Source organism: Phaethon lepturus, unplaced genomic scaffold (assembly GCF_000687285.1).
Source record: "Phaethon lepturus isolate BGI_N335 unplaced genomic scaffold, ASM68728v1 scaffold8274, whole genome shotgun sequence".
In the NCBI taxonomy this organism is placed as follows: domain Eukaryota; kingdom Metazoa; phylum Chordata; class Aves; order Phaethontiformes; family Phaethontidae; genus Phaethon; species Phaethon lepturus.
Genome location: NW_010535416.1, coordinates 27,247 through 50,035, shown reverse-complemented (window position 1 = coordinate 50,035; position 22,789 = coordinate 27,247). Strand labels below are relative to the sequence as shown.

At 39.1% G+C, this 22,789-nt stretch overlaps 1 protein-coding gene across 1 annotated transcript in view; it reads left to right on the top strand.

The window, feature by feature from the left end:
- LOC104619795 (USP6 N-terminal-like protein) overlaps nucleotides 1-22,789 on the top strand; it is a gene marked incomplete at its 3' end in the record, with an annotated part of 60,514 nt that overhangs the window by 20,921 nt on the left and 16,804 nt on the right. The window contains exons 2-3 of the mRNA XM_010285804.1: nucleotides 13,291-13,364; nucleotides 14,685-14,767. Of these exons, the coding sequence (XP_010284106.1) occupies nucleotides 13,291-13,364; nucleotides 14,685-14,767 (157 nt within the window). The remainder of the gene's footprint in view (nucleotides 1-13,290; nucleotides 13,365-14,684; nucleotides 14,768-22,789) is intronic.

Below are 22,789 nucleotides of genomic sequence, written 5' to 3'. Positions count from 1 at the left end.
TTCCTTCAGGGTATCACTGGTAGGTGGAGGGACACCTTAGATCCACAGCGTATGGTATGGGTCACAACAACCTGTCCAGGAGCCTATAGTAACTACTGTAACATGCTCTTGCTGGAATAAAGCAAGCAATGCTTTTTCATCTTGCCAGAACTCGTACAATAATTAAGTTTTTATTTTCCTGTTGTGTATTGGGGTGAAACTGAGCCTAAAAGATCAATATAAATCCTGAGGTTTCCCCCGGTAGAGGCTGTGCCCAAATAGGCAGGGCACGCACTCAGCGTGCAGGAGACTCAAGCTGAAGTGAGGACAGAAGGTGAAGGCTGGTTTTCTCACGCTTTTGGGGAAGGACTAATCCCTGGCTACCTCATGATGTCTCTTCTGGGAGAAGGCAGGAAAAAAGCAAGCCTGGAAATTGTATGTGTAGCTGGAAGTAAAAGCTAGTACTATCAGTAACTGCTCATCTGTTGGTTGTTTACGAACGCTTCCCTTTCCGGATCGCGCAAGGTCCGGCAGCCTGTTTAACTGAGCAAGAACGTAGCGTCAGCCATTAGGTAATAGCTTGTGGTCGCGGGGCAGGTTGAGGGGAGTTGTTTCTTCTTTCCCATGATGCTGCTGGTAAAGTTTTATTCCTGCCACCTTGAGTCAGTGCTGGTGTTCTTCTGAGCTGGCTTGGAGCTTTTTAGTGTTACTAATTGGCAGAATAACATCTACTACAAAAACAAACCCTCCTTTTCTTCCTGTTCTACTCAGTTAAATTGACTGTGTAATTAAATGATGAGTTGGACTGTATGTATGTCAAAGTATTCAAAGACTGTGTAGAGAAACAAACTGTTTTATTTTAGCCAGTAAAATGACACAAATGCAGATGAAAATTTTGTAACTAGAGAACTGTTGTAACTTCTCTAGCCCTAGAAAAGAAATGAAGCAGCTTCTTCAAAATTGAAGAGCCCCTTTCAAATACTTCTTCCAGAGTATGAATGAGCGTTGTTTTGGTGATGCTTTAAGCTGGGAATAGACTTTACATCATTAATGTGGAATTTTAAAATACAATTATTGTTTGCTCCATTAATTTGGACTAATGCTGAGCCAAAAATGATTAATCGGGAGACTTAACATAATTGGTGCAGTGTAGCATCTGACTGCTTAAATATAAGTCTGTTAGTTTGGGAAGCATAACTCTTCTTATGAAATGTTCTGACTTGTGTCAGAATCTAAAATATTAGAACCATTTTACTGTTTAAATTGATACTGTAAATCTTAGAGCTGTGAAAACATGGTCTACTACTAATGAAGATGTACAATACAGGAAATCTGGAATTATGTCTGAAATTATGTCAAAACTTCAGATAATTTTTTAAAATGTTCTTTTGATTTATTTTGCTGGGATAAATGATTTTTATATGTCACCCTGATGTATGTCATTGGGAAAATGAAGAGGAAATTTATTGCAAAGAACTGTTAGGTTCAATCTTGCTGAAAGATCGTTTTGCTTTTATGTTTAGTAGCCTGTCATGGTTAAAAGAAGTATGAGTAGTGTCAATGTGCAAGAAGGGATATTTTAGTTTTCAGAATCCTCTGGGAACTGCAGACATAATATACTTTTGAAGTACAAGGCATCAAAAAAATGACATTCAGCTGAATTTGCTTAAAAAGTCATAACCAATACCTGAAAAAGTGTTATTGTGGAAAGGATGACTTGACTTACATTAGATTGAGAGTGAAATTCCTGAATTATTCCTGCTTTTTGTCTGCTGATACTACTTCTGTGGTCAAGATTCTGATCTTACTGTCTAATACAGCAGCTGATTCGTAGCATATTTTATTAAGACATTAATTATAAAGGCTAGGACTGGTACTGGGAAAGGTCATGGATTTCAAGGGGAGTGTGGGAGTAATACACATGGGCTGCAGATGAAACAGATTGCATGTTATGGCGGGATCAGTTCTAGCCACAGTAGGAGTTCCAGGAAATCTGATCTTTGGTGGAAGACTGTAAAATAATTTCCATGTAGTAGAAAACCTCCTGTGTTTTCCCATGAAGACTGTATCTTTGTCATTTCTTTGCTTCTGGGTAGTAACATGTTACAGAAACAAGACTTTCTCTATCTCATTGAACAACGAGAATGCAAATCTGCTCTGATCACCACTTGAACAACTGTTTGTAGGGCTGACTTAAGGAGAGTCAGCAGTGTTTATGTCTCCTTAAAGATGAAATATATAGGTGAATGACCACTTCATAATGGTCATAATGCTGCCCTTTCATAACGAGGAGAGAGAAGAATAGTAACAAACTAGTGAAAAGGCCAGATGCCAACTGCGCTCTTGGGAAGGAGAACAAAGGGTGACTTAAGCTTAGACATAAGACATTAGCTAGTTGTTGCACAAGTCAGACCAGTCTTTACATACTGGCAAGCCCCAAATTATACCCAGCACAAGTCTTTACATTTAAGTCTATTAAGAGTTGCCATAAATGTTTTGGATTGTGTTGACAGAGTCCTGGATAGGAGGGTGGGTTGTGTTTTGGTTTTTTTAATTCTTTTTTTTTCAAGAAGGGAGCATTGTTCAAAATTGGGCTTACTCTTTTCAATGTAGTTTGTCACAAATTAGCAATTATGGTTTCTTCTGGCCTTGCAACTGATTATGTTAACCTTCAGCAAATTAATTATCTTCTGGCTCATGACTGCATACACACCACTTTGGAAAATGGAATTACAGTAGAGCCCTGCCAGTTTTTGTTGCTCCTCTTTGTAACCGTTGTGGTAACATTCGTAAGGCATAATAGTGAGGTGATGACATGAGCATTCAAACTGCAGCTTCCAGCTGGGTTAGTTGTAGGCATAGCTGATGGAGATGATTTAATTTTAAGTGTACTTATTTATATGAAACACATATAAAAAATAATTGCAAATTAAGACTTAAGTAAATGGCCGATTTGTGTTTCATTAGATTATGTTATTTTTCTGTTTTATTGCTGGTTTAGTCTGAGTTTTGTTCTCTCAGTGCTCTATTAACTAATACATCTTAGCAAGGCTATGTTATTAAAAATAGTCATAGACATATTGCAATAACTGATTAATATTAGTAGAGTTACTGTAAGTCCTTTAGTCAATTGCTGCTTAAAAGCAAGGTAGTAAGAATAGCTGATTTAAATCCTTTGCAATGTATATTAGACTCCTAAATTCTAGTTTCATGTTTTGACACAGGATTCCTCTGTGGAATATTGCTTAGCAGGGCTGCCTTTGTTTCCCTGCTTTTGCTTTGGGCCCTTTGGAGATCGTTTTAAAATTACTTTGAGATAGCTTTTAGTAGCAGTTAATTCTACTAATTTCCAAAGTGACCATTTTCCATTGGTGACTGTGGAGCATCTGACAGGGGATGCTGCAGCTCTGCAAGTATTCTGCTGTAGTCTAACTTGATTTTTCATTAAGATGAGAGTTCAATCATGTTTCTTCAGGCAAGTTAAATCCTTACTTTCATATCTTCCACCCATTACACCTCATGCAGTAAAACTACAATAGGTTCTACTCTGAAGAAATGCTCATTATTAAGGGGGGGAAGGGTGCATGTGTTTTGCTGTTGGAATGTTGGGGTTGTTTTGTGCAGAGCGTAGTGGAATACATTGATTTTTACAAATAGTTTTACTCCTCCTTTTTAGCTTTTTTTTTTTTGCTTTTGAATAGAGAAAAATGTCAATTAAGCCAAAGTCTTCCCTTTTCTCTGTGTCTTTACTTTAGCATGTCTAGTTTTGTGGGTGTTTTAAACTTGAAAACCAATTAAAGATACAAGAAAAATGTCAGTGGAATATAGCTCTTAACTTATTGCTGCCTGAGTGTAGTGTGTGGTAGAAGAGAACCAGTGCTGTTGAAAACCAAGTTGTTTTCAGGTGGTGAATGTATCTGAGAGGGTTAACCTGGAATGAGTGCTCGTGTTCATTGTGTGCGAGGTCTTTTCATCTTCCCCACAAATATGCTCTGAGGTAAGGAAACAGAAAGTAGTTGGTATTCTAAAAAAACAATTCAGTAGTTTTGTCATGAGAAAAATGGAAGACTATTTTTGTACAGCAAGAAGATTGCTGCTGTGCACGTACAAATGTCAGCAGTAAGAAAATGCCGCTTTTGAGGGAAAAGTGCCTAGTGGTAGATATCACACTCTCTCAGTCTAAACTCATACTGAATCCATAGACTAAACTATTGACACCTGGGTTTGGGTAGGATCCATGAGTAGTAATCAGTGGTAAAGACAAAGGAGCTGCTGCTCACTTCCAGGCTCAGTGCTCTGCCAGGCGATGTGAGGAGGAAGATTAAGACAATTGAAGGAACTTTTTTTTTTCACTCCCTGGCGAAGAAAGAATAGTCCAACGCACTTTATCAGATCTCCTTTTCCTGGCATTTTAACACTTTTTAGAGTGAAAGGAAACCACAGAATGGTGGAGGGTGGCAGGGACCTCTGGAGGTCATCTGTTCCAAGCCCCTGCTCAAGCAGGGCCACACAGAGCTGGTTGCCCAGAACCATGTCCAGACAGCATTTGACTATCCCCAAGGATAGAGACTCCACAACCTCCCTGGGCAACCTGTGCCAGTGCTCGGTCACCCTCACAATGAAAAAGTGTCTCCTGATGTTCAGAGAGAACCTGCTGTGTTTCAGTTTGTGCCCATGGCCTCTGGTCCTATCACTGGGCACCACTGAAAAGAGCGTGGCTCTGTCTTCTTTCCACCCTCCCTTCAGGTGCTTATGTCCATTGGTAAGATCCCCCTGAGCCTTCTCTTCTCCAGGCTGAACAGTCCCACTCATCTTTCTGTTGGCTTCCCAAAGAGCTGGAATCCCACAGAAGTCTTCCAAGCCAGATCTGGCAGCGTATGTGCTTTGACTTGCTTAGGTTAAGAAGTGGAATTGCCAGGCTCCTGGCTGTAAGCATTGCATAGCCGCTGACACTTTGCTTGAGAGCATGTGTAAGGACTAAAATCTGTGCAGGAGAATGGCTTGATGTGTGTGTCCTTGAATATTTGACATGGAGATTTGTTTTTTAGGTTTTTGAGGATGCTGACTATATACCATTTTTCAAAAGGCAGATGGATTCTACCGATACAAAATCTTGAATTTTTAGATTTTCATCAATGAAAATGTTCTTGTCAACTCCTGATATCCTAGGTATTCCAGGTCCCCAAGGTATCCTGAACAGTAAAGGAGTTTTGAATAGAAAATATGTAAAATCTTCATCCTGTAAATGGGGAATGCCAAACAGTTACAAAAACCTAAACTGTATTTTTAGAGCTATTTAATTTCATGGTTTCTTAAGTAATAAGCTAGACATAAGGTACTTCAAGCCCCATTTCTAGTAAGTCCTTTAAATAAGATGCTTTTCGTGCAGTGCTTGGTAAATACCAGTAGAAATTCTTACCCAAGAGCATAACAGTGATGTGTTACAGAAGCCGCGTCCTCTGAGGCTGTTTGTTCAAATCCTCTTGTTTATTATTAGCTGGAATGCAGGGCTGTGGGCCGCAGCGGAGAACACTAGCATGGTGCCTGCGTGACACTTCTTATTAACAAATGATATCTTTGTTTGAGTATCTGCAGCTCGTGTAACTGCAGAGGGGCCATATCTTGAAAAAGAAGGAGCACGTGTCAAGTGGCTCGGTTATGTGGAACAAATGGTGCAAGTGGAGGAGAACTTTCCCCTGTTCATTTTTGATAAACTGATTTAGAATATGGTCTAGAAATAAACAGATTTACTTCATGAAGACTAAAACAGAGCCTTACAAGGACTGGGCAGAAAATCGCAATCTAAAGACTGGTAAAATGTCATTTTATTTTATGTACTGGACTTCAATTGTTTATATCACGTGCTGTTTTACTTCTCGTTTTGAATTAGTGGTAACTCTGAGTTTTAAATAATTAATACTGTTAAGGTAGATAATTATATTTAATGGTGGAAGAAATGTGGCTCACTTAACTTCTGGAAATACTGTTTTTTCCTGAGGAAGTATTGCTATGTAAAAGGGGTTGCTTTTCTAACTGTAATTATTTCACTTTTATGCTAGAAGGTCTCTCTGCATGAAGAGAAAAATAAAATATAATAAATGATGCGTAATCTTTTCTGTTCAGAGCAGGCTTAATATCTATGCGCAGCTATTTACCAAGATTTTTCCTTCTAAACATCATCTACCCACAACAAAATACTATGAAGTGTACGTCATGGCTTTTATTTCATTGTTTGTGGGAATGGACTGGAAGGAAAATAAACAGCCTGGGTATTAAAGGGACTTTCTGATATGACCAGAGACTTACAAAAAGTTTTGCTTATTGCTCTGATATGTGCTTTGAATGTGTAGATGCGTAGCAGCTGGTGGTAGTGCCTGCAGACAGGAATTTGTGCCAGTGCAGCTCTTTGTGCAGTGGAATGTGTAATGTGCAAACAAGCAGGAATTTCAGTGAAGTAATGGAAAACAAATTAGCATGTTCCAAGTCGTTTGGGGTTTTTGACTGCTCCGCAGTTGGAGAGGCAGTGATGATGGGTCAAAAGGGAGAAATCTCCTTTTCAGAGTTTGGTATAAGATTACACAGCATGCTGTTAGCATACTGACCATATTGGAAAGAGGCATTACTTAAATTTATGACACATCTCTAAGAAACAGTTTATTGTGCTGCTGATAATGCATAAGCACTACGATGTACCTTGTACCTACATGCTCCTTTGACACATGCAAAAAACATGCTGAGGCTCATGGTGGTACTCATTTTGTGCTGCCCTGAAGAGGAAGCTAGTGCTTAGCTGTTGTTACTTTTTCCAGGTGAGGAACTGTATCTAACCAGGCATTTTTAAGCCTGTTTCAGGGAGAAGTCTCACTAGGGAGTTTGAGTCACCCCAAAGATTGTTCCTATAAGTTGTATGACTGCTTTTGCATGGGATAGAGATGTATCCTCAGTGGATTGCAGATGAAAATCACTTATTTTAAAATGCTGTGCATTACTGTTTTGCAGTTCTGTAGCTGAATAGGTTTAGAAGCCGTGCAGGATTAGGCAAACAGGGTTCAAACTTCAGGTACTTGGTAGACCTCGAAGAGCAGCTTTTCTTCTTGTGGGAAAGACCAGCATTTTACTGTCTTCTGGCAATTCCTCGCTTGGCAGCAGCTCGGTTCCATCAGACTGCGCGATGCAAACCAGGTGCAACTGTGGGCTGTTCGTGTTACAGTCACCCCTCACCAGGAGCAGCCAAGCTGCTGCCAGGCTGTCGCAGGCTGTCCAGCTGCTCCTTGGCTACTGGAAACACAGCGGATAGTGCTGCCTCTTCCCACTCATTTATCTTGAACGGAGTTACTGCTGAGGCTGCAAGAACGATCCTCACTGTTTGGCTTGACAATTTAATAGAAAAATACTTCATTGCCAATTTTATTCCTTTTTTTTCACTTCCCCCCCTCCTTGTCCCCCTTAAAAAACTCTGTATTTTAGGTCGGTGATAGGGGGACCTTGGATCAAAGGTTCTCTGGTAACCGTATATGCCTACATCTACAGCTGCTGTTTCTCCCTGTGAAACAGGAAGGGAGAAGATGGCACGAAGGCAAGAGTAAGGCAAGATTATTTCTTATTTAGTTGGATTGGATTTGTCAAACGGGAGCTTTGTAACAGTATCTAGTTTCTTGCAAAAATTTCTATCCTTTGGAAAATTTTACTAATAGTCAGAATTTAGTGTTTATATCTATTTGTAGGGCACATCCTTATTTTCTCTTTGATAATGTTTATTTTGACTTGGATATCTTGTTTTGCCATTTAATATGTCACTATGGCAGTTGGTCCATTCCAGTCTTGCATTCATTATAGAGCAGAACATTATGTATTTTTTTCTTTGCGTTATGTCTGTTAATATCATTAGTTCCTCCTTGCTTAAATTTACTGTACTTGCCTTTCTTCCTTAGGATTGGAAGAATCTGGAATTCTGGAAACGTAAACTGTTCTCCCCAAAATTCCTTTCAAGCTTTGAGATACTTAGATTGCAGCTGTTTAGTAGGAAACAGGAGTTTCCAGTTAGTTTTTAAGTTTGTGCAAGAAGCCTGTTTGTTGTCAGATTTTAGGAATTTATTTTAGTTTAGCATAATGTTTTTCAACTTTTATATTGATGGACTGACCTGGACAGGGTTTTTGAAATTTTAAGAAAACTCCAGCTTTAAAAATGTGATCATGATACACACAGAGACCACGTAATATTGGATAGGATAACACACAGAATTCATCTGTAAATTTGTTGCTGCTAAGTAATGCTGGCATCTCTAGGTCACTTATTTCCTCTCTTAGAAAATAAGTACTGGAGACTAATTAGGATTGTGTCCTTGTGTAGGACTAGTTTAATTTTTTTGCCTATGCTGCTCTACATTTCTTATGTACCAGCACCTCTTTCTGTTCCTGAAGAATTGGTGAGGTAAGAAAAGACCCTTATTAGAGTGACAAAGGAAGAAAGTTTTCACTGATGCTAGGCAATGCTTTCCTCTTGCTTTGTAGGGCTGATGGCAGTCCACCCGTGTCTAATTTAGCAGGCCTGACTTTTAGCAGTTTAAAATCAGGGAGTTGCAAAATAGAGATGAATTCTAGTCCCATCCTTAAGTATCCTTTTGAAAGTTTAAATCCAGCAGTTCACTAGTCATCTCAGCAGCACTGACAGGTAGATAATCTGATTTCCAAGTGTAGCGGAAAAGCAGTAATCTGGCTATTATGTCAGTTCTTTTTCATCTCGTTGCCTATTGGGATTTTCTGTTCAACTTTTTGACTGTAATGATGCTTCAGTTCCTTTACATGCTGCTTTTCAACACTTAGAAATTTGTAATATTTGTAAATATAGAAAACAGGTTAGCGTGATAAGGGGAATACACATAACACTCCCCACTAGAGAGTATATCAGGCTAACTGTTCAGAAAATCTTGTTCCTGGCCTTTCTTTTTATGATTTACCTTTTTCAAAAGCTAGATGTGTGACTTTGCTTGGCAGGGTTTTAAACACGTTTGTTGCACCTTTGTAAACCTGACCAATTTTTTGGAGGGACTCAAATGCACTGTTTGGCATGCCATCACTGGCAGATTTTTATCACCATAGGCTATACTTTTGTATTAGTTTTTTTTAGGTCATTGATAATGTATTTCTTCAGTTTTTAGTCAAAATCAGTTCTTTGTACTAGATAATTGAGTATATATTAATGTCAGCCTCATCTGAGTTAGCATGGTTTCCTGTATAATGTGGTGTTGATCATCTGTAATGCTAACTTTTAATTCGAAAATTTAATCATACTTGTTTCACATCTTTAACTGCTTTCAGTGACATAAGACTTACTGAATAAAATTGATAAGACTTTAGAATACGAGTTATTTGTCTTTAATTTTGTAGTGATGTAACAATGTATTTTGTACCTAGGAAGATATTTCATGAAGAATTTTTCTTGTTCCCATATTTAGCTTTTACTTTTTTGGGAATCATTGTGTAATTTCTCACTTGGAAATATTTAAATAATTCCTCTTATAAGAAAAATCATGTTTTATGCTTATCTCCCAAAATATAACCTCATGTCCCCATCTCAAGCTGTTTTCTGAGTTTTCAGTATGGATGGATTAACGTAAAATTAAACTACCTCAGAGTAGCTAGAAGGTTAAGATGATTCTGGCAGAAAGGGAAGAGGATTACTTCAAAGGTAATGAATATGATAATTTCCACACTAAATGTAATTGAACATGCCAAACTTTGATTCATATGTTACTTATGCAGAGGAAAGGAAGGTAAGCCATGGCCACGTTTTCAGCTTAAATCAGGACTCTGTTTCTGGTGCAAATACAGTTTTGCATTCTTTTAAGCAAAGGTTTAAACTTCGTTTCAACTTCTGCCACTTACTCCATCTGTTGTTGTTGAAGAACTGTGCATGTCCTTTTGAGCGTATTTTTTTCAAATATAAGTAGTAATCCTTTTTTTTAAATTCTGTTAATAAAAAATGTATTGACTACTTACTACTTGAATGTATTGACTACTATGTATTACAGTACTGACTACTTGTTACTCATCCACACACTCTCTCTCAAATCAAATCTAATCCCTCGTTTACTGGAAAAATAGCGATAGGAATTTTCCCCCATTTCTTGAAGCCCAGCAGCAGTCATACTTTAAACAACTAAGCTTGTCCCCCACCATCTGTCCATTGGAGAATTGAAGATTAGGATTGCTCAGTACTTGAATTCTTTGAAGAAATGTCAGCTAAGTGAGCATAAAGTTTACTATTTAAAAAAAACATAACTGGCCTTCTGTAAACACTTACTGTAAGCACAGATCTTTGTCTTACAAAAGAAAACACAGTTTAATTTTGATTATAATTCCTTTAGCTTCTCACTTTGAAAGTAATATTAATCTCTGTGTACTACTTTGTCAGTTTAGATTTGGTCCTTCAGTGGATGTTGTCAGTTTAGTAGGCATAGTATGTCAACTAGTAAAGGATAAAAAACGGATTGTTATAATTGTGTCAGGGAACATATAGTGCTTGAATGCACTCGGAGTCGCATAGAGTTCATTCTGTGCCCTTGTGTGGTGACAGTGCTGGGGAAGGGTTCTAGAGGGTGCTGCTTGGTGTGTAAGGGTGTGTCTTGGTCAGCATTCACATAGGTAGCTGGGCTAACAGACTCCTGCGATCGCTATAAAACTGCGTCGGAGAAAACCAAACTTGAAACCAAACTGCTTTGTGTCTGGCAGCCCCCTTTAAGCTTAGGAATAAAGGTGGATTCAGGACTTGAAGGAGCAGGAGGAACAGCACGCTGCTTGGACAACACCAAAGGCTGAGCAGTATGAAATGAATCTACTTGCTTCTTGTCTTGCAGGGAGGAAATTATTTATCAGTGTTGTGGCACAGAGATGCATAGCTTCCAAATACAGCAGATGTAATTCTTAATTATTTTTTTTTCCCTCAAATAATTGTGTAAATACATGTGTGCTGGTTCTAGTGAGCACTGGAAAAAATGACAAAGCTTGATGTCGTTGTTAATAAATGGGTATAATGTGATTAGGAAATGATGGTGACAAGCAGAAGGGGGCCAGAATGACAACAAAGTGTAATTTCTGGAGATCATAAGTAAAAGCTTTAAAGAAGTGGTCAGACTTTCCCTGAGGGGAAGTTTGGGACAAGCATTGCCATTGCCTGTATGCTGGTGCTTGTGTCAGTGATGGAGCATACTGAGGTTTTCTCTGCATTCCCCTAGAGAAACTTTAAGTCAAAACAGGCCGAGACCGTGCTAAATCTCTAACAGATGGCTTAGAAGGCCACCTTGGCACAACTTTTTGTCTAAATATATGAGAAATATGTAGGTAAATTTTATTAAAGAAGTACTGTGTCTGAACAAATAAATGTGGTGTTACTGTTACACAATAGAAAATTGTACTATCCGATGTTTTTCTATTCCATGGCCTAGATGGTTGGTATGTACAATTCCTGAAGTTCGTTATGTTGCCATGAATTAAATAGTGAAGAACCACCACATGCCTGGAGTTATTTTTATAACTGTGTGCTTGAAAACTATTTCAAACCTTTTTAGAGCTTTGCTTTACCTAGAATTCATTGAATCATAGCATGGTTTGGGTTGGAAGGGACCTAAAGATCGTCTAGTTCCAGCCCCTCTGCCATGAGCAGGGATACCTTCCTCTAGAACAGGTTGCTTGTTCAACCTATCCTTGAACACTTGCAAGGGTGGAGCATCCACAACTTCTCTGGGCAACCTGTCCCAGTGCCTCACCACTCTCATTGTGAAGAACTTCTTCCTTACATCTAATCTAAATCTACCCTTTTTCAGTTTAAAGCCATTACCTGTTGTCCTATCAGTACATGTCCTTGTAAAAAGTCCCCCTATAAGCTTCCTTATAGGCCCCCCTGTAGTACCTGAGGTACTAGAAGGCTGCACTAAGGTCTCTCCGGACCCTTCTCGGCTCCGGGCTGAACCCCCCCAGCTCTCCCAGCCTGTCCTCCCAGCAGAGCTGTTCCAGCCCTCGGAGCGTTGCTGGGGCCTCCTCTGGCCCCGCTCCAACAGGTCCGTGTCTCTCCTGTGCCGAGGGCTCCAGAGCTGGACGCAGCACTGCAGGGGGGGTCTCCCCAGAGTGGGGCGGAGGGGCAGAATCCCCTCCTTCGCCCTGCTGGCCACGCGGCTTTGGGTGCAGCCCAGGACACGGTTGGCCTTTTGGGTCATGTTGAGCTTCTTGTCAACCAACACCTGCAAGTTCTCTTCAGCTCTCAACCCACTCTCTGCCTAGCCTGTATCTGTGCTTGGGATTACCCCAACTCAGGTGCAGGACCTTGCACCTTGCTTTTTAATAATCAAAACAAATCAACTCTTGAGTCTTTAAAACTTATGATTGATTAAAACTGATTTGCCTCATTCATTTGAAATCAGAATCGCATTTGGGATATTGAAGTACATTATGTTGTTGAATATTGAAACCAGTGTCTGTCTGTCTTTTCCTTTCACAGTTCCCTCTTAACATTCTTGTCCATGTTCTAGAGGTGGTTTCTGCCAAGGGAACAAGGCCAAGGAACTGAATTTAGTTATGCATCCAGTTTGCTTCACCTTTTCTCGATCAAACCAGATTTATCTAAACTTCAACTCCACCACTGTAGTATACCGCTGTATCTGCAGCGTGTTGATGTCCAGTGCTTACCCACACATCTGCTTTTTCTTGCTTGTCAATCTTCCTGTTGTCATATCCTTATGCTTATTCCAACTGTGGGTTGCCCAACTTGCACATCTGATACTATAATGATGTCCTTCCTTGTTTTCTGGAAATATCTTGGGCAGTTTCTCAGATGAAGCCATGCAGTATTTCTTCAGCATTCATCAGTATTCTAATCCCTCTCTACAAATCCTGTAAATAGTTCAAACTTTTGTTTTAAATGAGTAGTGTATGTTTCAGGTTTTTCTTGACTATGTGAATGTTTGTGGAATTAGCAACTAGTAGCTCTTAGTACTTTCTTCAGTTAGTGGGTTGTGGGGTATTATTTTAAGTTTATTTAATATCTGCTTTGGTGGAAAATGGGGAATTTTCCATGAAAAATGGTGGAAAACGGAAAATTCTTCACTCAACAGTTAGGATACCATCCAATAATTGTATTTTACTCTGAACAGTATTCAAGACATGCACTAAGGTCATATTTTGCTTTGATACAATTGTTTTGGCATATCTCCATCCAAGTAGTCTCTCTGGAGTTGAAGTTTATTTTCCAAGTACTTAGCTGAAGTTCTTTGTTCACAAGGGAGAGAATCTGAACAGCATTACTTCAATTCTCTACAGGTGCAGATACCGAGCAGGATGCTGCTATCAAACTTGCCCAGGAACGAGCAGAGATAGTTGCCAAGTATGACAGAGTAAGTGAACTTGGTAATAATTTTAAGGACACTTTATACTTCATCTTAGTAATATGTCTGTTTAAAAAAAATGAATCAGTTGCTGATAGCTTTTGTTTAACATACTCTCTGTAGTACTAATCTGCTGGTTTCATGACACACTGGCCTCTGGGTAAATTAAATTCTCCCTCCATGGGGACTATTCTGGATAATGACTCAATCCACTAATTTTTCAGGTGCCTGGCAAGTTGTTTTGGGAATATTTTAAGGTAGTATAATGTATTAGAATAGTGAAACTAGGGTGTTCCAGGATGCTCAGTATATCTATGAAATCACAGGTACTCTATTTTATTTTTTATTTAGGTTTTGGTTATTATTTTATTATTTTAAAATTATTACAGAGAACTTAAAAGATGCATGAACTGCATTGTTTGGCAGACTGCTGTGAGGAATTGAAGAAATACACTGGTCACTTTTTTTTTTTTGACCACTTGTCAAATAAAAGCCTGGCACAGAGTATGCCTAGAATGCCTACACTGTATTCACATATTCTTATAACACTTACGGACTTTATAAGTGTCATTGGAGTACTGAGCAATAGACTTCTTTGTCGAGTTCATGAAACATTTTGCATGCTAGACTTAAGTGCACACTGGGCAAACTCACTAAGTGTGCCTGTGTGTTTTTTCATAAGGAAAAAACATGCATGTGGCTTGTGTTCTCAGTGGTGGCCTCTCCACACCCAGTAACCTGTGCGTAGCCAGTACCAGAAGGATATATAGCTGAACTATACTTAAATTTCTCCAAGTCTTATGAAACTTGGTAATTTGAGTAGAAGAGAGGAACATGAATGAGTGCTTCACTGAGGGAAAACCTGGTGCTGCATTCTGTTTGACAGCTGCTGGAAGTCAGCATGGATGTTAGCTCCAGACTGTTCACAGTATGTGCTGTTGCCAGGTGATGGCTCAGGAAAGATGGACTGTGAAATAAAATGAGTAGAAGACATTGTGTGGGGACCTTGATGGACTATTGTAGAGATTAACAACAGATGTGAGATTATAATGAGTCTGAGGTTGAAATCAGTGGTTGAAATTTATTCTGTATATAGCAGTGACCAAAAGAGATTTCCTGTGTTGAAAATACCCTTTGTAAGGGCTGGAAGAGGTGTGCTGCTCTCCTTTGTCGTGGTGGGTCAGTTTAGGACTAGTGTTCTCTCCTGCCGCTGCCCTCCTACCAGTATGTCCCAAAGATTATGCTTTGAGTGGTTGAATCCTGTCTTCTGTGTCTTAGCTTATTGTGTCATAAAACTTAATTTGGCTCTTTTTTTATTCTTTCATTTAGGGACGTGAGGGTGCACAGATTGAACCATGGGAAGATGCCGACTATCGTCTTTACAAAGTCACAGACAGATTTGGGTTTCTACAGTAAGTAGCAAGCTTGAAAAGAAGATAAGATTAAGACTTTGCTACTGTTGCTGTTTATGCTTTTTATTGCATCGCCTACTTGGTGAAAGTATTATTATGGCTTTTCATAGATCTTCTGGAAACTGCCATTTAAGTTTTGGGTAATCTTTCACTGTGCTTTTCAATTCCATTTCTAGCTGTTTTTTTTTTTAGTTCTGTAACTTGATCCTGTGTAGGGAGTGAAACACTTTTGAATATTTGGGAATGAAAATTGATAGTCTATAAAAAGTATATTTCAAGCTCAATTAAATTGCAGATAAATTTTGATTTTAAATAAGTGTTATATATAAACAAACTTGAAGTTCTTGGAAGGATTTTAAAAAATATTATTACAATGTTCATCTTAAAAAAAAAAAAAAAAACCCAACACATTTAAGGTTACTTAGTGGTTGTATATGAACAACTGTGTATTCCAGCCCTTCAAAGATCAATCTCATTTAACTTCAAGTCTTTAGTAACCTTACTGAAGTCTCTACTGATTTGGGACGTAATCATAAAGTCAAGTCAGAAAATACCAGAATCCAGATCAAATTACCCTATAGGTACCTGCTTTGTAACAAATAACCTCTGTCTTTTGGCAAATAAAAGATGAGAATGTCAAATTGTATGAGGACTTTTATGGTTGGCAGATGTAAGTATCCAACTTGTAGAAACTGAACGCAAGCTGACTTGCTACTTTTGATACTATCCAGTCAAGACTCTGCCATTCTTCATGTTTGGCATTTATGTTTGAATGCATGAAGTGCAACTAAAATGCAGAAAAATCAGTGATGAGTGGAAAACTTGTTGTAATAACTACGTACTACTTCTAGTATTGGCAGGGGAGGGGTGAATGTATGTTTTGTTTTGCGGGGGATTTTTTCCCCTGTCTGTCTTCTATTTTGTAATGTCATTGTTTTTATAAGCTGTTGGTTGAAACAGTCATCTTTACCTGTAGACTGCCTTTGCTTCACCAGGGTGAGTTAATTTGGTGTATGAGCTCCAAGCAGTTGTATGTTACACAGAGAGGTCATCGTGTTGGTAAACTAGAGCTGCAACAGCACGTGTCTGGTATTGTAGCTGCAGTTATAGCCATTCTTAATGGAGAATGTCAGAATTATTTCTTGTGCAAGAGTAATTGAAGCCACTGCTAAGTTTACCACTGAGTTTACCCAATTCAATGGGAATTGAGTCATGTGCCTTCAGATTTGTAAGTTTACTCTTGATTTTGGTATCCTTACGAACTCCTGAACTTTTCCTGCTAGTTATATTGTGATATTTGCCTTTTTATGTTAGGCATGGAAGAATGTTATTCATGTCTGCTACAGTTGCTGCTGCAGTCATTTTTTAGGAGTCTTGGGTTTCATGACTCCAACGCTGTAGTGTATTTGAGATGCAGTTATGGAGGTGCTTCTTGGCAAATGACCATGTGCCAGTTTCCATGCTGCTGTAGGTGTAGCTGAAAGCTACCATGGGCACCCTTACATCACACTACAGTCATTCTTGTGATGTGGTAGGGTAGATGGACCTTAATTATTAGACTGTACTTCTCTTCTAGTATTGTCATTCGTTACCAGTGCAAAGTCTATGTGGAATTCATTCTCCATGTAGTCAACTTCAAGGGATGGAATCTGAAAGATTTGTACGACATGAGCACTGCACAAATTAAGAGTGTATGTAGATATTTGTCTCTTTACTAATCATGCAATTTTTTTTTACCTAAGATAATGATGTCTCGTTACAAGGCAGATTTCACCTGAGAGTGTCATCAAGGCTGCTTTATGATTCTTTAAAGCAAGTTCATTGCAAATGATGTTTTTATTTTCCTGAGAAATAAAATCTCTTCTAATAGGAGAAATGTAATTAGGATAAGCGTATCAATCGTCTTTCCCTGAAAAGACAATTTATATTGCAGTGTAGATTATAACTATGGCCTGGGTTCATGTATACTGCAATAGTGAGCCTGTGCAATCTACCATTTATGAAAGAAACTCCTATTCCTACAAGAATTTGCAACCAAGCAGTATGTACCAAAAGCCTCAAACAGTTGCCTTAATGGTTATCATCCATAAGACTCATACTTCCCTGTGAGCCATCTGTCAGCTGTTTACAGTCTGAATTAATGAAACAGGCCGATGCACATTGAAAACCAAAAGTCTGGGGACAGTATCAAACTTACTGTAGTCTAGTTGAGTTGATTACAATGATTTTTAACCTTGTTTACACTGACATCTTAAAATACTAAGTAGCTGAAAAAAGTCTTTTGTATCAGAAAGCTTCTGGATGTGGGGAACCTGATGGGAAATCAGGGCTTTGTTTGCTCAAGTACAGTAGGGCTTGATGACTCTTGGTACCTTATAAACTTCTCTCTTGCCTTGGCTAAGTCCTGTCTGCAGCTTTCCTTGGCTCTGCAAAGGCGCATTCAGAGTTCAGCTGATGGCTGATGGAACAGAAAAGATAAGGTTGGTGGGATGAAATGCTCAAGCTGCCTGTGTAACTTGCCACGGAGAAGAAGATGGGAGAAAGTAAAGACTAGAGACTTTTAAAGAGTAGTTTTGGTCTAGATCTAAGATTCTTCTGGTGTCCCAGTGTCCTTATTTGTGTGTCAAACTGGCTTGGGGAGTCTAAAGATACTTACATTTCTATTGTCTTCCGGCATACCAATAGAAGTGGGTAAAACTGTTTAGATTTTCTTCTGAGAACACACTGAGTAGCAGAGGGAAGGTGCCTTTTTATGTAGCAGTGTTGAAATTGCTAGAGATTGGAAACAGATATGACATTTCCCTTCAGGTGAAATATCTCACTTTAAGGCTAACTTTCATTTAAAACCCACAATTGAAATATCTGTTCGACAGCTTTGGTCAATTCTGATTGTTGTTGTAGTATGCATTGTTTACAATAGTTAGGACCATCTTTACCTAGCAATGTCTTAAATTTTTAATAGCTGCTGCCTTAAGAACACAATTTAGTTTGTTTACTGTTGTACTGTTTTTTATTTTGCGATTCTGCAAATCACTCTGGAAGTTCTAGTTGACTTTGGATATTAAAAGGAAATTGGTATGGACAAGGTTATTAAAATAGCTATTTAGGACAAAACCCCAAAAAGTTGAGTTAATACTTAATGAATTTAGGGAACAAGAAAGTAAGTTCAGTGAGAAGTACCAAAGCATTATAATAGTGAGACTTGTTTGAAATGAATAAGGGGAAGTTTTACTGGGAAGTTGGATATGAGAAGGTTTCCAGCAAACACACTGAGCTGTGAAATAACCCTGTGGGTAGCCGAAGGGGTCTGTCTCGAGATATTTAAGACCAGGTTGTACAAAACAAAATGCACCTACAAAGAGTATTGTCAGTGGGACTTACTAAATTCTAACAGGTATGCATTCTGAAGAGTAGCTTATGAATTGTATATGGGAGGCATGCACGAACAAGAAAGAGTTAAAATCTCATTATTGGCTAAAATGCAGAAAACTTGGCCTTACCCATTGCTGTCGTTGCGAGGCTGTAAGAAAGTGGTGGTGGTCATGGCTTATTTAAGCCATATGGTGTTGCTGGCAAAATAATCTCAACTTAGGGAATTTTTTACATTGGTTATTTGGCAATAAATTAGATAAACACTCCAATTGCGGATTTGGATATTGGGGACACACACACCCCAAAACAAAATTTTAGCGAACACCCAGGGGAAACACATCTCCCCCCTGTGCTCCCAAGACAAACATCCCGGGGTTTTTTTTCAGTGGGTTACCCTTGGCTCACCCCAGTTCCTTTGGTGAGGTGACAGACAGCGCATGTGGTTGGGGTCCTGCATGCAGTGGCTTCTTTCTGCCTGTCTGGGTTTCTTACTTGTTTTCATCTGCTGCTCCTTGTATCTTACTCGTTTTCTGCTTCCCCAGTGTGGGTCACCCGCAGGCTGCAGTCCCCTCGGAGACATCCCTCCCCATGCATGATGTGCTGCCTCCCAAGAGCGCATCTCCAGCCATGTCGCCAGCAACATGTCTTTCCATGTGTCTCTTCTGCTTCTCCCCACATCTTCTCCATTCCTCCTGCCTCTAGCAGCTATCATGCTTTTAAAAATAGGTTTTTAGTAGAGGGATCATGGGTTCCTCCAACTGACTGAAGTTTTGGCACGTGATGACTTCGGTAGAGCAGATTCAGAGCTGGTTGGAGCAGCCATGACTGGCATAGGGGAGGTCATGGCCCCATCCCACACAGATCACTCCTGCAGCCCCTGGCTACTGGAACCCACTACATGTAACTGCCATGCTGGGAACGTGTCAAGCACTGGAAACTCAACCTGTGAAAGGAGGTAACCAAGACGTTGTCCGAGGGAGCCAATGTTTTCTGGACATGTTGGTAACGGAACACTGTAAATGTGACTCTGGTTACAAGATTGTTGTACAGCCTGACAGTGTGTCTGCTTCATTTTGGAGTGTTCAGGATGTATGTGGAGAGAGATGCTTTCAGTGCACTGTTTTCCAAGGGGAAAAAGCCATTTCAGAGTCCAGAGGTCTCAAATGACTCTAAGCGCCTATACCTATACTAAGGGAGCTATGATTCCGATGCTGATATGCCTTCTCATAGCTGAGATTATGCTGCATGTGTGCCACCTGGACCCAGTTGATAGCAGTTCATGCTTTCCAGAGCAGTATTTCCAGCCTTGTCACATTAAACTCAATTTGCAAAGCAATACAAGAAAGGTGAAGTAGCATAGGTTCATCTCAATACCGTTTCATACAGTCTTAATTCCATTAGCATTGTTAATCTCAATTGATATAGACTGGTTTCTGTAAAGTACTGTTTGTCTTCCTAAAGTCACCTGGTACACATGGACTTAAAACTTAGCTCTTCACTTGTATACTGTTTGTCTAGGAGAAGCCCATGTTAGGGACCTCATCTTGGTCATGAACACAAGAGTCTTGAGAGAACAGACCAGTATATTTCTACAGGTGTACTGAGGTTACCTATAATCCTAAAAATATGTTTAAAAAAAGGGAACAACATCCCTACCCAAAGAACTTCAAGCATGGTCCTTGTTCTGTAAACTCTCCAGTGAAAATCCTGCTGGACTCCTGATTTCATGTTATGGTATGGGAATGCTGAACAGTAGGGCTGATGTGAAAAATACCATTGATTTTTAAAAGGAACATTTTTTTGTCCAAGAAATCTAGTACCAGTGATTATATGTAGAGTCTAACAGTGTTTTGATAAGATTGAATATTCTTTTATAGAAAATGTTCTTGAAGTTGTATGTAATGACAGAGAGTTTGTTCTATGCCTGTAAGTTGATTTAAGGCTAGCAGACCATCTCAGGGGATCAACATAGTGTTCAGATAAGCTTTAGTCTAGAATATGTGACTTTTTCGATCAAGTATTTTAGGAATAGGAGAAATGCCTCAGATCTCTTCACAGATAGTCATAACAAAAACTGCTCCAGTTGTTTTTGGAAATGAAAAAGATGGAATGTGTTTCGTATTCATAAAAAATAATGTTTTTGTTTGGTGGGATTTTTTCTTTTTTTCTCTTCTTGGATAGGTCTTTTTAGTCAACGTTGTATCAAGCTACCTCATTTATTTTTTTTCTTGAGATTAAATCAAAAGTTCTTTTTTCATGCTCAGAATACACACACAGACCAAAGCACCAGAACGTTGCAATTAAAAAAAAACAAAACACACCAAACAAGTAGGAAACAAAGATAAAACCCCTACCCCAGAACACCAAACTCCAAAAACCTTGCACCTCACTAAAAACGCAGTTATGTTGTGTCTTATCTTGGAGCCTAGCTAAATTTTGAAGTACATGTTCTCAATCTTTTCACTGTGGACTGTTCTTTTGTAGAAACTTTACCTTGTAGATACTTGTATTTGCAATTTTTCTAGCAGTAGTCATTGATAAGGGAATAACTTCAGGGGAAAAAACCTAAAGGAATTTGAGTGTCTTGAAGCTCATAGCAGGCATTCCAGTAATGATTTGGGATCTGGGGTTTCCCCCTCCTTGAATTCTTGGTTGATTAGTTACTGTGTTGGTATAGTTAAAAAAAGCTACTAGAATTAATGTTATTCCTTGGCAGTGGCAAGTCCTCTACTACTCCTAGGAACGTTTTAAAAGATACTTTATTTCTTTTTTAAGCTTACAGTTTAAATAATATCTCTATTACTTTGTCTATTTAGATGTGGCAATTATATAAATGATTTTTATAGTTAAAAAGTTCATGGCATCACAGAATCATTAAGATTGGAAAAGACCTTTAAGATCATCAAGTCCAACCATCAGCACGATACCACCATGCCCACTAAACCATGTCCTGAAGCGCCACATCCACACGTTTTTTGAATACTTTCAGTGATGGTGACTCCACCACCTCCCTGGGCAGCCTGTTCCAATGCCTGACCACTCTCTCAGTAAAGAAATTTTTCCTAATACCTAGTCTAAGTCTCTCCTGGCACAACTTGAGGCCATTTCCTCTCGTCCTATCACTAGTTAGTTGGGAGAAGAGACCAACACCCACCTCACCACAACCCCCTTTCAGGTAGTTGTAGAGAGCGATGAGGCCTCCCCTCAGCCTCCTCTTCTCCCTGAGAACTGAGAGGAGCAACTCAGTTCCCTCAGCTGCTCCCTTAAGACTTGTTCTCCAGATCCTTCCAGATCCCTTAAATTATTAAAGGTCTTAAAGCAACAAAAGCAAATACAGACAGTGTTTTGTAAACAAATAAGTATTTAAGCTTTAACTGAAGGTCATTGAAGCACGTATTTAAACATACATTTTCATGACAGTATCCTTGTATTTATTTTTTGCGAAACTCTCCAGCTAGCTACGAGGACAAAATAACTTTATTCTTTCCCCTTCCTCCCTGCCCCATATAGTGGTGAAGTTGAATGGTCCCAAGAGCATTGGCTGATTGGGGTTTGCAAAACAGCCTAAACTTTGTACGTGCCCCTAAAATAGGGCAAAAGCTGAAAGCAGCATTTTGCAATTCTAAAGGTCAACATCAATTTCATGTTTCAAGAGCCAATTCTCTTTCGGACCTTTCAGCACCAGGTCAGAAGTCAGAGAGCAGGATAAGCAAAATGGCCTCAGCGCCTTCCTAGGATGGCACAGAAAAGTAAAATTTGAGCAGATCCAAACAGCTAGAAGGCATCTTCTTTGCTGAGGTCCAATGTGCCTCTGTTCAATATACTGCCAGGTTATGCACTCCTCTGTGCTGAAGTCTCTAGCTCATTGAATGACATCCTCTCTCGAGGATCAGACATCAGCTGGGATCATTTGTTTGGTACCCGTTGCAACAAGTGACTTCGGTCCTTTGTCAGATAGTGACCAAGCAAAAATAATAATAATTAAAAAAATTCTACACCTTTCCTTTTTAGCTAGCAATTTTGATTTATATTATCTGATCTCTTATTAGCAGAACTTGTGTATATTCTTGTTTGATTCTTTTATTTATCCCTGTGTATTGCCCAGCTGTGAGGGAGGCATTCAGTTTTGTTTTGTAGGAAAACTTATTAAGGCTACAGTTGTGCTTTTCTAAGTAAGAAGAAAATAACTGTCATTGCTTTTTGGAATTCAGGGCAGGCACAGCTCAAGGCAAAATTTTACTAATCTACACTGGGAAACATAGATTATGACCAATATATGCTGACTAATATACTGTGCAAAGTGTTATAATTATTCAGGTTTTAATAGAGACAAAGTGGAAATTACAGAAGAAACTACAATTTATTTACCGCATCTTTTCAAGAACTCTTTTTCTTTCCAAAATCTGTTGGTGGACACCATCAACTGCGTTGTCCTGTTAGCTTTTGATAATGAGCTGTGAAAATGCTAAGCTGCCATGACATAATTTAAAAAATGCAGCAATTACTTTAAAGGTTTTTATTTCTCCAACCCACACAACATTAATTCTTTTCAGGTCTTGTTATTATCAAGGTCTGTGTTAACTAGTATTAATGTGCGCTCGCAGCCCAGAAGCCAACCGTGTCCTGGGCTGCCCCCAAAGCCGCGTGGCC